This window comes from Sebastes umbrosus, chromosome 14 (assembly GCF_015220745.1).
Source record: "Sebastes umbrosus isolate fSebUmb1 chromosome 14, fSebUmb1.pri, whole genome shotgun sequence".
Classification (NCBI taxonomy): domain Eukaryota; kingdom Metazoa; phylum Chordata; class Actinopteri; order Perciformes; family Sebastidae; genus Sebastes; species Sebastes umbrosus.
In genome coordinates, this window is record NC_051282.1 from 11121929 (window position 1) to 11137956 (window position 16028).

The 16028-nt window shown below is 39.7% G+C and overlaps 1 protein-coding gene across 6 annotated transcripts in view; it reads left to right on the forward strand.

Moving 5' to 3' along the window:
• LOC119501627 (meiosis inhibitor protein 1) overlaps window positions 1–16028 on the forward strand; it is a 71689-nt gene that overhangs the window by 16755 nt on the left and 38906 nt on the right. For all 6 annotated transcript variants that reach the window (XM_037792104.1, XM_037792105.1, XM_037792106.1 and 3 more), the window contains 9 exons: window positions 364–530; window positions 2782–2896; window positions 3368–3487; window positions 5021–5120; window positions 7315–7449; window positions 8689–8803; window positions 11939–12030; window positions 12500–12647; window positions 13093–13204. In XM_037792104.1, coding sequence (XP_037648032.1) covers window positions 364–530; window positions 2782–2896; window positions 3368–3487; window positions 5021–5120; window positions 7315–7449; window positions 8689–8803; window positions 11939–12030; window positions 12500–12647; window positions 13093–13204 — 1104 coding nt within the window. The remainder of the gene's footprint in view (window positions 1–363; window positions 531–2781; window positions 2897–3367; window positions 3488–5020; window positions 5121–7314; window positions 7450–8688; window positions 8804–11938; window positions 12031–12499; window positions 12648–13092; window positions 13205–16028) is intronic.

Consider the following 16028-nt stretch of genomic DNA (forward strand, 5'->3'; position numbering starts at 1 on the left):
CCACTGCGCGTTTGAACCGTTACTGCAAAACATCACAAGTAAATCGGTTTAGTTTAAACGAAAGTTAGCCTGGTACAACGATCGCAATGGCAACGGTACACATAAAAATAGCCGCCGCTCTGATCATCCTGCTACATTGATTTGAATGGGAATGTCCGTTCTACCCCTATTCTATTTCTATGTGTCTGACATTCATCATGAATCATCATTAATGTATCTAGCCCCATGTCTTGTCTAAAACCTTGTTATTAACGTCTTAACATTATTATATATGTTCAATTTGCAGAATGCTGAGCTTTGTCATCGGTATCTGTTTTCACATCTTGTCTTTCATCTGCCTAACAGATGTCTTTCATCTGTTAGGTCTGCTGTGGCTGCTGGTGCAGCTGGGAGAGGCAGTGTCCGTTCTGATGAACAGCCCCGGCAATCAGATCATGTGCCATGAGAACCAGGACATCCATACCAACAACGGCCAGAACCAAGAGCAACAGTCCCCTGACCAATGCCCTCTGCCTCTCATACTGAAAAAGGTCTCTGTCCAAACATCCTGCTGCCTCCCCCAAGACCCGCATTCTGACACTGACGATAATCATAACAAGAAGTCCTAATCCTGGATTAATGTTCCTTTGAATAGGGGTTCAGGGAGGGTTTACCCTGGACAAATATTTGTGCTTCATGTCTGGGAAATCAATGTGTAGATTACATCTAGTTAGATTTTCTCCGTTATGACTCACATTACAGCACAGCTCCTGACGTTAGTGATTTTTTTTTGCAGATCACCATTGTGTGATGAATTCTTATGAAATCAAACTCTTAAATAAATAATCACCCAAATCTAAATTATCTTCTAAAACATAATTATTGTTTTGTTTTTAGGATCCATTTTACCAAATATATTTACTGTTTTTAATCATACACAACTATAACAACTACAGGGAACTTGGAAGGCAAAAAGAATAGAAAAAAACTCAAGTGTTGTTGCAGTTGCAAAGACAAACAGTAACAGTGCTACACACGAAAACTAAACAAGAAAGGAAATCATGCAAACTCTCCCCGCTGAGTCCCTTGCCAATAAGATAATTTACTTTTCTGAGATTTTCCACATGTTGATTTGTTTTGTAGCTGTTATTGGTACTAAATTATGTCATATACAGCACAATAAGTCTGTCTCAGGTTTAATGGAAAGTCCCTATAAGTAACTAATTCATCTGAGGCGTCACTTTGGCTTCAGTGTACCTTAGTAATTTCTAATATATAGATCACATTAACCTCACTTATGAAGACAAACCAGTCATTTTATATCGTGACTTATAATTTTAATGTTGATATTTTTGGCTCACCCAATGTTGGACTGGCATAGGCATAAAAGGACAATAAACCATTTCTTTGTGGCCTAGACATTTCTTATAGGAGTTTACAGAGGTCAGAAATCCTATAAATCTGACAAATGTATGAAAACAGTTTCATTCTGATAATTTTTCAAAAATAATTTCCAAGCCCCTTATTGTCAGAATCAGAAACACTTTATTGATCCCCAGGGGCGTTACAGTTGCTCTTATATAAACATAAATTAAGGAGTATGTAACATGTTAATTATGTATGTAATACTACAATATATAACTCAATATATGTAGAGAAATATAAGTAAATAATAAAAATAAGAAATGAGAATATAAGAAATATGTACAAATATGTGCATTAAAGACTCAATATATGACATATGACCACAGTGCAAATAAATAAATACAAAATGCTGAGAAGTGGGATCCATTAAGTTTATTAAATATAAATGCAAGAATAGTATAAATAAGAATATTTCTTGAAATGTACAGTATAAATGCAGTATTTATGCCAGGCTACTGCACAGTTGAATAATTGCACAAATAATTGTAGAGTTAAGTCATGTCAGTATTAATAATAATAAATGATGGGGTGTTAGCAGCTGATGGGTGGAATAAGTCCAGGTCCAGTCTATTTACTAGAGTGTCTGACACTGCGAGGGAGGAGTTGTCATGCATGCACAAATTGCCATGGATATACTCTACATGCAGAGTCATGATGTTGATATTTGACTACCTTTGACACATTCATAAAATAGTATAACATTAATCTCTATTAACAGAGTCTGCATTCACATGCAGAATCTGTAGGTAACAGGACATTGTGGTCTCCCTTTGTAGTCCCAGTAGTATTGAACAATCACGTTCAAGCAGGCTTTGGTTGAATGCAGGTAAACAATCCGTGTGGAGAGCAAAGAGGCGGAACGCATTGGCCGAAATGCAATCTGGGAACCCATTTGCTATTGTCTGACAGTGGTTTAGCTTTTTATTGGTTGAAAATTAGCTTGTAAACTGGCTACTTGTGAAACAATCTGGTCGTACACGTCGTCTCTCAGCTCCAACTCCAGTCTTGCATCTCAAGTTGCTAATTGGACTGTAAACAATAAGCAGCGCACGGAAGAGGTAGTCTTGGCCTGGATATCCGCTGGCTACACCGGAACCCGAGAAATATAGTCCCTTGTCCCCAGAGGCCTTTTCATCGTCAGACCGATAGCCGATGGGTTCAGAAGATTGACTTAACATAATCTCAGAACATAGACAGTGTACTGAAGATGAGAGCAGACAGTTGCTTCATCTCTTTATCATCAGCAGCCTTGCAGAGTTGAAGAAACTATACCTTATGTCTCGAAACACTGTGGAAGGTCTGTACACTGTTTGAATGCTGTGTGTCTTCAATGATTGGTGGATTCTAAAAAAAAAGCCCCTAAAATGTGTTTTCCAGCTGCTGATGAGTGGTGATGAGACGTTGCAGGCGACAAGTGCGAGGTGTATTGCATTCGTCCTGGTTCATTCTCCCAGTCATTACAGTCCTCCCTTCATCAAGGCTGACGTACCTGGTGAAATGCACACACAGACACAGCGGCTGGGATATGCAAGCTAGCTATACAAGCTGTTGCCCTCTCTCTGATTTGTCTTCTACAAATAATTTCCTCTTTCTTCCTCTATGTTCCCTTTTGACCTTCTTCTCTTTATCTACGTTTCTGTTATTGCTGTCTGTCTGTGTATCTCGCTTTCTTCTTGTTTGTCTTTGTTGCTTTCCCCTCTGATTTTATACCTACCTATTATACTCGCGTTGCTCTTTTGCCCCAGAACTCTCTTCAGAATATGATGGGACTTTCAAAAAGAATATTACCATCTGTTTTTGTTCATTATAGGCTAAATTTGCATGAAAACATTACACCCTGTTTTGCTGTGATGATGCTATGGAACAGTATTATAGTGTAGCAACATTGTTCCCCGTTCTCTCTTAACTTTATTTCTTTAACCTCTTTACACAAGTTCTCTTTTTCTCTCCATCTCTCTTATAGAGTTTCTGTTTGACCGTCTGGCCAGTAGTACTAGTGAGGTGCTGCTGTGGTCTGCCTACAGCTGTTTGGTGTTACTGACTAACGACCCACTCTTCTTCTCCCAGTGTCACTCTGTCTATGGTGAGAGAGCGTAGACGGATCAGAAACATCATTTCATCCCTGGCTTGTGTGTATATGTGTGTGTTAGGTCTGTATGTGATGGTGTCACTGTAGAACTTCTGTTTTGGGTTTCGTGGTATATATGTTAACATCTGAAAATAATTGCTGATGGATAATTGATGGACAGACAGGTCATGTGACAGCTTATACACAAAAGTCTGCGTGTTTCTGACAGTGACAGCCTCTGCCTTAGACTTCATTACAGTTTGTTTTTTAGGCATGTGCTCCAGGCCATGGCATGTGAGCGGAGTGGAGTGGTGAGAATTTCTGCTCCTCGCTAACGGAGCTGTTCGTTCCCTCCGCTGAAAGTACTTTATGAACTCCATCGTCAAGCTGATTTTTGACAGATAATATTGTGGTGTGCAATACACAGATGCTTTCTGGGTTGCTCTCGGGCATGCTTCGAACTCATGGTGTGAGCGGTAGGTACCAGAGCGTGATGGAGTGGGAGATAAGGCAACTTTTTTTAAAAATCCGATCTGCGCTCCATCCAAAATCCTCGTGCTCCGATCACATGCTCTGCTCCAAGCACCACAGTTCCGTTAGTGTACAGGGGAAACTAGCAGAACAGAGGTAGCTACTGTACACTGTTATTAATCAGACAGATGATGCTATATTAATGTAACATATTCTGTTACATTTACAATGGCACTATATATATATCAGACAGAATATCAGACTAAATGGCCACAGAAGACAGTAGTAATCATTTAATGGCATAGAATTTTTTGCATCCCTAATGAATGGTAATGAATATTGTGTGTATGCATGCCTGTGGCGTTTTCCATTACAGTTTATTATACGGCTTTGTTGAATACTTGATTCTGATTGGTCAATCACGGCGTTCAACGGTCTATTATTTCTTTATAGCAGACCGTTGCTATGTATAACAGACCGTTGCTATGGGCGCAGTTCTGATGTCGGACTCTGGCGGACCTTTTTTGTGTCAAATGATTGATTTCTTAAGTACGTAGCTGTGTAATAAGCGGGATAATGTACAGCTAGCGGGTCATTGTTGTGAAAGAAACCCCTTCAGTGCGATGCAAGTCCACCGACATGCGGTATCACCCCGTTGGGGTTTATTTCACAACAATGACCGGCTTGCTGTACATTATCCCTTACATGTGATGTATTTGAGGTTCCACTGTCTGTGCGTTTAATCCTGCAGCACTCCAACACAGAGAACTTGTTTGAAAAAGACTTGCTGTACAAACTTAATTTACCAGTACACAGGATATCTGGTGTAAGATTCTGTGTAGCAGTAAATTAGAAAGATGTACCACTGCCACTGATTTTGTGTGTTGGTGTGTGATGATGCTCTGTGCACGTGTTACATTTATGAGCATATCACCCATTTTAATGCAGGAAGTCGCTGTAGCCTGTAGTGTAGTAGACATCAGTCTGAGCAAGATTAGACACATGTGTCTCTGTCTGCCTGGTCAAATGTTGCTTTGTCAAAATTAGTGTGTGTGTGTGTGTGTGTTTGTGTGTTAGGTATTGAGTCCCTAGTGCGCAGTCTGAAGGAGACTCTGCAGCTGACCAACCTGGACGTGCCGAAACAAGGTCTGCTGCTCCTTACTGAGATACTGGAAAGGTGAGACTGCTCTGTGATGTTTTGGGTTTCTTTTCTCAGTGGCAAAATTATTTCCTCCACATCCACACCTGCAGCTCCCTTGAAATATCCCTACACTTAGCATCTTTGCTCACCACTAACTAAAGATCATGTCACTACACCTCAGCTTCTCTGCACTTCCAAAAGTGCACTGTCACATCACGGGAGGGCAGACACAGCTGCAGCATATAAAAATGATTATGCTTTAATTAAGGCGTCCCAGTTAGCTGCAGCAGTTTTCCACGCTGACATTTTCGTCTAAAGGTCCCTGTTCGATTACTTGCAAAGGCAAGTATTAAAAGGCAGGGTTGGTAAAGATTTTAGAAACATTTTTTGTTATTAGTTGAAATTCTCATTACATCCCGACAGCAATCAATAAATCAAATGCTCTGAAGAAGATAAAGAAAGAAATCCAGTATCTGTGGCTGCAGGACTGTAATAAACCTGTCCAATCATTTCATTCGGCCCAAATGTAATGATTGGACGGGCTACATGTCTGCCTGCTTGCACTCTGCTCGGTTACCAGAGACTTCCACATGCTGTTAGCTTGACAGCTGTGAGTACTAACAATAGCCATGTGCACCATTCACGTTTATTATGATATGTTTACGTTCATAATGATAATTTTGGGGGAGTGGCTTTGGAGAGAGGCCTGAAGGGGATGGGCGGTCAGTGTTGTTTTCTCAGCAGAAACCATGTTTCCACAGACCTCACAGTAAATAGCTTACATTGGAAAATATTTTCAACTGAAGAAACAGAAAGATGTGTTATTTGACATAATTATTATGCAACGAGATGAAGTTTATTGACACAGTGACATAACCATTGCCTGGAATCTATTTCACTTCGCAAAACTTGCCTGTTGATTGTGTTTATTGTGTAATATTATTGCAATATTTACAATATATGACATTCCTCTTCTCTGTATTTCCATTTTGTGGCATTTGAGAAGTTATTACTTTATAACTGCAGTTCTAATGAAGCTAGTCGCTGTGAAGCTTATGCGTGTTAATATCACCAAAACAACACACAATTACGCTCATTTTACACGACTGTATGTAAACAAACTCTAGCTACATCGACACAGCAGCGACCTCCTGTAAAATGTGTTAAATATGGTGCACCGGGAAGTTTAATTATATTTGAATTAACTGTCTGCTGGCTCGCAGATGAAAATATATCACGAGCCAGTAAAACGCTGTCATATTTCTGCAAGGTTGACATAATTTTAATGGAATGTTCCCCCCGTCACACGGCAATGATACAGGGGATAAGAGATTTCAAATGGCAAGGGAAATTTGTCCTTTACGCTGAGTGGGACAGTAAAAAAAGTAGCCAGAGCAGAGCTCTTAAAAGCTGAACAAGCTAAAGTGTGTGAGAGCGAGAGAGGACCAGTGTGAATGAGTGCTCTCTTGTTTCTGTGTGTGCGTGCACATGCCTGTTTGTGGCTGTTTTTGTGTGTGTTCGTATCAATAGTTAAGCACCAGCATGTGTGTGTATGTGTGTGTTTGCACCTTTATGTGCACCTTTAGGTGCATACATGTGTTATTTGGGATGTTCTATGTGACTGCTGTTGTGGCAACAGGCAGCGAGTTCACAGCTGTTGTGGTGCCGCGTCATAGACCAGAGACACACTCTGGTGATCTTTGTAACGCCAATAGGTCAGCACTCTTTGTTTATTATGTGTCCCTGCCCTGAAAGAGAGAAAATACGTGTCTGTGTGTGTACCTGAGTGAGACCGAGGGAGGGCGAGTTCATTGCGACTCAGCAAACAGTCACTCCTTATATTGGCACAGCGAGCCAAAGAATGACAGATAGATCAGGCAAAAGAACAGACTGTCAGTTTTTTGTTGGGCCTTTATTGACATCTAAGTCAAAATATCATCATATCAGCAAAAAACCCTGGCAGGGCGCTCCCTTTCGCTGTACGTTTAGTTCTCACTGACTCATCTAGGATCTACACAGCATCGTACCATTTTTAACTGTCTTAATATTTGATTGTTTGCTTACAACATCGATTCCAGTTGAATTTATCATAGATGCCTGTTTCTCTGCTTCATCCAGGATCGGTTTGTCCAGAGCTGCGAGGCTACAATTTATTAACGGCACTGATTTATCTGTGAATAAATGCACTTTCATTTTTTTGGGGTGGTTCTGTATGTGTGTGTGTGTACAGGCAGCCCCCAAGCGAGCGTCTCTTCCCCAGTGGTTCAGGGTTCGTGGCAGTTTCAGAAGCTGTGTTAGGTGGAGTCTCCTCCTCCTGTCTGCTGGTAGCCATACAGGCCGCCACCGCTGCGTCTGCTTTGTTCAGGTATACACAAACACACATAATGTAGCTCTGTAAATGAGTCACATATTGTCAAGAACACTGTCTTGCGATTGACAAAGTTACGATTGTTTATTAAAATCTGTGAAGGCTTGCAAAGACGTACAAGTCAGTCACTCACACACTCAACCAATGAGCACACACGTATACAGTACACACGTGTATATGCGTACACCTGCACATTTCAAAGGTAAATAGTAAACACACATATATTTATGTAGGTGCTTTTTCAAGGACACATGTTAGCTTTGCCTCTGGCAAACCCATACCATGAGTTCCACTCATTCAGACACACACACACACACACTCAGATATACCCATTATGTACTTCTCTGCTACAGCCTTTATCTTACAGATAATCATACATTGTTGTGTAATTTATAGGGCTGTCAAAGTTAACGAGATAATAACACGTTAACGCAAATTTGTTTCAGTAAAAATCGCATTATACGTTAAACGCATTAAGGTAACTTGTGACAGCTGACCAACTTACAGTAGGTTGTAGCGGGCTTTGTTTTAAAGCGAGAGTGAAGATACTGGCATCATATGAAACTAAACTAACATCATATGAAAACTTAAGGAATCCATTGGTACCAACTATGGTGCTATCTTGTTGTGAAGGAAGTTAAAAAATGCTCAAAACTTACACTAAATTGTGGCGAGGAAAAACTAGCATGGCCATTTTCAAAGGGGTCCCTTGACCTCTGACCTCAAGATATGTGAATGAAAATGGGTTCTATGGGTACCCACGAGTCGCCCCTTTACAGACATGCCCACTTTATGATAATCACATGCAGTTTGGGGCAAGTCATAGTCAAGTCAACACACTGACACACTGACAGCTGTTGTAGCTGTTGGGCTTCAGTTTGCCATATTATGATTTGAGCATATTTTTTTATGCTAAATGCAGTACCTGTGAGGGTTTCTGGACAATATTTGTCATTGTTTTGTGTTGTTAATTGATTTCTAATAATAAATATATACATACGTTTGCATAAAGCAGCATATTTGTCTACTACCATGTTTATAAGATTATTAAATGCTTGACAAATCTCCCTTTAAGGTGCATTTTGAACAGATACAAAAATTTTAATTAATTTACAATTAATCACAATTAACTCTGGACAATCATGGGATTAATCGTGATTAAATATTTTAATCGATTGACAGCCCTAGTGATTTAATGTCAAGTGTTTCCTTCTTTTGTATATCGGAATTCTCCAGACTGAACCACCAGTCCAGACCAGTCCAGTACGGGAAGATAGAGGGATTGATTGAGGCCATCACTGACAGATTCTTCGAGCTGGCCCTTCCCTCTCCTGCTCATCGTCGAAGCTCTGTGAGTTGGTTTTTCTTTATGTTTGATCCACTAAAATAAAATAAAGATCCACTAATATAAAATAAAGAAAAATGAAGAGAACTGTCTGTGCAGTCTGTTTGAGACTACGTCTAGTTGTGATTCTCTAGAGAGTGTTTTTGTGGTTATCAGTGCTGTTAAAAACGACACTGACATATCTGCCTTTAATGCTATCTAGCAACATGTCACACAGTATCTCTTTTATTGACACATTCGATCAAGTGGAATTTCATTCTTCCATGAAGGACTGAATGTCTGTTTCTGTTGTTTTTTTTCATAGCTGTCCCTCTTTGCTGCCTTTTATTTCAGACTGGAGCATCACTTTCACTTTAAACACACTGAGGCACAATACAGATACAAGATTAAGATTGATCTTTATACCAGGTGTCTATTAATCTGACCCTGTCAGACAGTTTGTTACACAGAACCACCTGAGAGGCCGTCATTGGAAACTGTTTGGAAAAGTGCAGACAGTTTCAAAAAAGACTTGGCAGGTGATTGGATGAACCATCTGTCAATCAAACAAAAGCGAAACACGCCTTCAGTGCCGTTCTTTGCTCTTCTTTCAATGAAGAAATACTCTCCAGCTCTAATATAGTAGCTTCTACGCTACCCTCCTCAGGAGCCGCCATTGTTGTTTAGAACCAACAGTCACTTCTCTGTGTTGTCTCATACTGTAATCTTGGGTCTCACCGTCTCACACACCTAAACCACGCCCATGGCTGCAGTAGCTCCTCACAGGACGCTGATTGGTCCGTTGTCTGGCGAGCTAGACACAAACGCATTACTTGAAGCCTCACAAGATGGATTTTCGTATAACGTTAGATCCCGATTCTCGCGTGATCTCGTGACATTGCGATAATCCAGCTGCCGCGCAAGGTTAGGTGTCAATGGGACCTATAAACTTTTACTGAACAAACACAGAAGTAGGGATGCCGATAAAGGCATTTTTTAATGATTGGTATCGGCTATATTGAGCTTGAATGCCGGATTTTCTGTTTTACGTCAGTTGTCACATAAAGGTGTCCTAAACAGAGAGCTCAATTTGTGGCAGGACGTGGCTAAAATCAGAGACTGTTCAGAGCATCTTTGCTAAAATGTCTGCAGTGTGGCAATATTTTAAATCGGAAAATGAAATCTGTCTGCAATGTGAGCATTTCGGGAGGTGGTAGTAACAGAGCTGCGTTAATTACTACCAATTTAATACAGCACCTAAAAAATACTCCCACTCAACGGAATGCAGTGAGTTCACTCAGGTAACTCAGGCAAAGGCTGCACCAAAGCAACACACACTGGAGGATACTTTTAAAAGGAGAGAGAAATTACCTTGAGACAGCGACAAGGCCAAAAAGATTACAGGGGAGGATAATGGAATTCATCGATTTGGACGACCAGCCCATCGCTGTGGTAGAGAATACAGGTTTTCGCTGTATTTTGGAGCCATGGTACACCCTTTCAGACACTATTGGCGGTTGTGACAGACATTTGGAGTTCTGATTTTTGCCCGATGTCATTGCTTAGCCTCTCGCACACTGGATTGACTCCACCTTTGATTTAAAGCATGCAGGTATTGCATCCTGTATCCTACTAATAACAGGTCTCATACAGCGGAGCTGTAAAAACAGAAAATCAAGGAGATACTGAACAATTGGGAAATAGACAAGCAATAGGTCCATGTCATTTTGAGGGGCAATGCAAGAAATATGAAAAAAGCAATGGATGATATGGAGTTACCAAGTGAGGGCTGCATCCCACACAAGCTTCAGCTCGTCTACAAGGGTCTGCTTTCTTCAGACACAACGGCTAATGCAAGGAAGATTGTCGGGCATTTTAAGCATTCACCACAGGCCTATGCACATCTAAGAAATTCAGATTGATATGAAAATGCCAGCCAAGCGCCTACAGCAAGATGTGCAAGTTAGATGGAACAACACTCATTGCATGAAGCAGAGCCTTCTGAAGCAGAAGCAGCCTCAGTGTCGATGCAGCTGACCACAACCTTCCAGCTACACTGACGGCGAAGCAGTGGACACTAATGGAGAAGACAGTCAAGGTTTTTAGCTCCCTTTGAAGAGCTGACGAGGGCAGTGACTGCAACTGCAGCTGATGTGATCTCTGCCAAAACGGTCCTTAAACATGTTCATTCTGGAGAGCACAGCACTTGATTTTGAAGTGACAGTAAGAGTGTAACTGAATGAGAAAGAGGAGAAACTCCTTTTGCAGCTCCAATGACAGCACTAAAAGAACCGTCATTCTTTGATAAAAAAAAAAAAAGAGTGCCTTAGAATTTTGTTATTTTGATATTCAGATTTTATTGCTGCTACTCCAATAAGTAGAAACTGTGTTTTTCCATGTTCATGTTAAGCTGCTACACCACCTTTAAGTGGAATTGAGATTTATGTTGTTCATTTTTAGTATAGTAGCTTTACTATAATGCTGCATTATGATTTTTATTTGTTGTGACTGTGAATGTTTGAGCTATTACACCACGTAAAGTGGAATTGTGATTAAATTACTCATTTTGAGTGCTCTAGTTGGCTGCACTAAGTGGAAATTGATGAGAGCTATTTATAGAGACATCTTTTAGTTTGTTTACTTGGTTATTCTGTTGAAAAAAACAAATGAAAACCAATGTTGCACTAAGTGGAATTGTCAAGAGCCATATACATTGTTGTTTTAGTATGTTAACTTTGTTATCTTATAAAAATATAAAGTAACAGCTTGGGTGTCTGCTTTTCTTTCTTAATGCATTGCTGAGCTGTTCAGTTGTCAAACATATACATTGGATTAATTTTAATAACTTTAATGTACTTGAAGTGGGCACTGTGCAGATGTATTAATTTACAAGTTTAAATACAAGTATCGGATCGGGACTCGATATCGACAGATACTCAATATTAAATGACTCGAACAGGGGGCAAAAACCCTTAATCGAGACATCCCTACACAGAAGGATTGTCTGTGTTTGTTTAAATGGAGAAGTTTCATAGTTTTAGATACATCTTTAGTTATTCCCTTGGGGAAATCTGTTTGGATGATGTGCTTTGCTAAGATGATAATCTCTTTTCTCCCATCCTGTTTCTTGTGTTTTTCCCATCTTTCTCTGTTATCCTCCAGAGGAGTCTGAAGAGGTCAGACCCCAACAGCCAGACTACCAAGTCCGAAAAATTTCTGCTCCAGGCCCTGGTCTGTTTTCAGGCTGCCTGCAGGTCAGCACATTGTCCAGTCACATGTCCAGGGAGTTAAATGGGATCACTTGGTGAATAAACTGACTCACTTATGTACAGACAAAGTGTTCAGTCTTGGGTTGTTTTCTCGTTGTTTGATGATCAATCCTACATTTAAACCATCTTAAGAGTCAAGTTCTACCTTATGGCTTAAGGATTTGTTTTCTCATATTAATTAGAAAAAATCAACTTGTTAGAGTATTGTATTGAAACAAGTGTTAAATGTGAATATTATTGAATATTTGTGAATATTAGTGGAGTCATCGAAATTGATATTTTCAGGCTACCAGCAGAATGTTTCAGTTGAAATACAGCTGAGGAAATTTAGCGACGTCCTTGGTATGCTTGTGTACCGGAGTACAGTACCAGTATTTCTTGTGTTCTTTATGTCATTGCTTGTCTGTATGTGAGTGACTGTGTTGGTTTTTGGGTTTATGTGTGTGCATCCAAGGTTGGCCGAGGAGTGTGCATCAGAGCCTGTTCTGAAGGAGAACACGTTCACAGCTCCATCTAAACACAGCCACACTCAGGACTCATTGGAGTCTCTGTGTCAGTGTCTGCTGCGCTGCTGCGACTTCGTCTGGATACCCACCGTCATTGTGAGAGCTGGAAGCACACACACACACACACACACACACAGACACACACACACACCTCTCTTCTTATCTTAACCCTCCATCTCTTTGTCAGACACACTTGCAACCAAACACTTGAAAAAATTATCTTGTGATTCGTCACATCACTTTTTCTGAGAAATAACCATGATTAGCTTGCTCTGTCTGGCTGTTTCTCTGAATTACTTTATTAATAAGTGCAGCCACGCAGCCTCTGTCTTCATTAGTTTTGTGTACACTTGAACATCTGAGTCTATTGATCAGTGCCTCTGCAGTAGTGCTAGTAATTGTTTCATTATGTTGTGTTTTTCTAAACTTGGTTCTATTCAGGCTAAAAATCAATCAGACAAAAAATAAATTGTTCACAGTTTGTGTTTTGGTGGTTTGCCAGTGATTTTCTGTGTGTGTGTGTGTGTGTGTGTGTGTGTAGAGGATGTGTGAGCATGCACCCAACCCTCAGATACTGCAGTACTTCTACTCCATCTTATCCTCCCAGTTCACCCTGCTTCCGTCTCTTATGCCTGTCTTTGCAAATAAGCTAGGTGAGTTGAGGAATACTGTCAACATCAAGTGTCCCATCATTTGATTTGGTTTCAGTATCATACATACATCTAGTATCATGGCATCAAACTGGTGTGTTTTTTTGTGTGTCTTACTTTTGTGTGAGAGTATGTTTTCTCTCCTTTGCATTGGCACATGGCCAGGTTGGATGTAACAATCCTGATGTTGGTATCTGCTAGTGCAGTATGAGACAAATCTCTTCTCTGATATCTGGAGAGCCGGGCTGTCAATCCCTGTAATATTATAGTGATGGTGTATGAGAAAAATATTATGAACTCACTGCTACAACAGAACTAATTTAATGTTGGTTATGAAATAACAGAGAAATATTATAAGTTACTTCAAGATTAAAAAAAAGATTACATTGATATTATGATGTACATCCAATAATATAAAGTATGTTAAATTCAGTGTAAAATCACTAAATCCTACCAGATTTGTTTTAAAGGAATAGAGTGTAGGATCTGGCGGTATCTAGCGGTGAGGTTGCAGATTACAACCTCTCCCGTGAGCCAAGCGTGTAGTATTGCTACGGTGGCTGATGTGAATGGTCCTCTCTAGAGCCAGTTGTTGTAAGAGTAGCATGCTTAGAGTGTGTGTGTAGAGAGAGAGAGAGAGAGAGAGAGAGAGAGAGAGAGCGGCGGCGACGGGAGTGAGTAATGTTTTTGACTCCGGCCCAAGCAGGAAAAGTTAACAGTGTTTGGATTGTCCGTTCTGGGCTACTATAGAAACATAGCGGTGCAACATGGCAGACTCTGTGAAGAGGACCCGCTCCCTATGTAGATATAAACGGCTCATTCTAAGCTAACGAAAACACAATGGTTAGTATTTTCAGCAGGTGATTATACAAACATAAAACATACTTATTCATTTTATATTCCATTTCTGCCAATAGATCCCCCTAAATGTTACACACTGTTCCTTTAAGTTCTGACATGCATATTATGCAGGGCTTGAAATTATGAAGTAAGTGAACTGTTTCATGAGTTGCTTTTGTTTCCATACAGTTCTATTGAATATGTAAGGGATAATGTACTGTACAGCAAGCCGGTCATTGATGTGAAATAAACCCCGACAGCGATGCTGCGTCTTGCGTCGTCCTGAAGGAGTTTATTTCACAACAGTGACCCACTAGCTGCACATTATCCCACTTATTACACGGCTACTTACTTAAGAAATCAATAACTTGACACAAAGAAACGGTCCGCCAGAGTCCGACATCAAAACTGTGCCCATAGCAGCAGTCTGTTATACATAGCAGCGGTCTGCTATAAAGAACAGACAGTAGAACGCAGTGATTGACCAATCAGAATCAAGTATTCATATAGTCATATATTCAACCTCACATAGTATATTGTAATAATATAGAATAATATCTCCAGCTGCCTTCATGAATTTGGTATAATCAACATCAAATTTTAATTATAATTTGTTTCTGGACATAGAATTTGGTAAATAAGCTATTTAATGAAACGAGATAAGACTTTATGGTGGACACATTTCTTTATTTTAAGATGATGGACCAAGTGTTTCTCTTTAGATTTCTGTCAGGAGCTGAAGGTTAAATATTTGTTTATCTGATGGATATCTGGTGGACAGAAAATTTAAAGATAAAGTTGTGTTAAACTGTGATTCGTGTTAACAGTAACTGAGATGGCTGGTACAGGGACAGCCCACAGCTCATGTTTTTAAATTAGCTCCACCTTTTATGTCTTGTTACTGCCGGGCCCATGCCACTGTGAAACTAGAGGTCTCTAAGTGTCTAGCCCACATGGTGGGAATACAAACATATTTCTAAACAAGCCTGCTGGTTAAATGCTGATTTGCCAATTAAGTTCCTTGCTCATAATACATTTAAAGCCTTAAATGTCTAACTTGATTAAATAGGCAGAAGCAATTATACTGTTAAGCTCAGTTTGCAGCTAATTATACAAAGAGCAATAAACTTAGTTTTATTTCATTATCACATAACAGATTGTGTTCTCCTCTGAACCACTGATTCTTTCTGTTAGGTTGTGTTAATAAAATCAAATCAATATTTTATACAGTTTAAAGAAACAGCAATGCTAACAGTTAGGGCTGTACTGAAGAGTTTGAAGCTTCTAAGCTTCATTCATAATAACGTTGACAATCAAATTCTAAATCAACATTCAAATGCTGCGTGGCATTTCTTAGCATGTCTATTCATTCTGTTTAAACCCGGTATTTCTGCACAGTTGCAGATAAAGATTAAGGTTACACTAATATTATTTAATCAATATAATATAATAATATTAATATAGTGGTGGCTGCGTTGGATAGTTTCAGACTCCTGTGATCCAAACATTTCCAATAACTCTAGAGCGTTGTAAAGTCCAAAAGTCAAAATGTATTGAAAAAAGATAGATGTAATCATTTCCAAAATTCACGTTTTTATCAAACGAAATATACTGCTTCAATCCATATTTGTTGGGGTTTAGCCTTTCAAAAACAACATTTTTACTGCGATCAAAAACATTTGCTCTCCCACTTTCCGCACACAAAGGGAGGCAGACAGGTGCACAGCGGTCTAGCAGCAATCTTACAGCACCATCACTTACATTTATATAACTACAATAAGAAAAAAATCTATTTTCTTTCTCCATTTTTCGGGGTGTTGTCATAAAATATGACACCAGACATTTGAAGCTTCATTCGAAAACCTCAGTAGAAGCTTTGAATGTAAAAAAAAAAAAAAAAAAAGACACCGTACAGCTCTACTAATAGTTGATTCTGCTCTCATCAAAAATATAGCTAAATGCCTGAATGTTGACTTGATGGAATTTC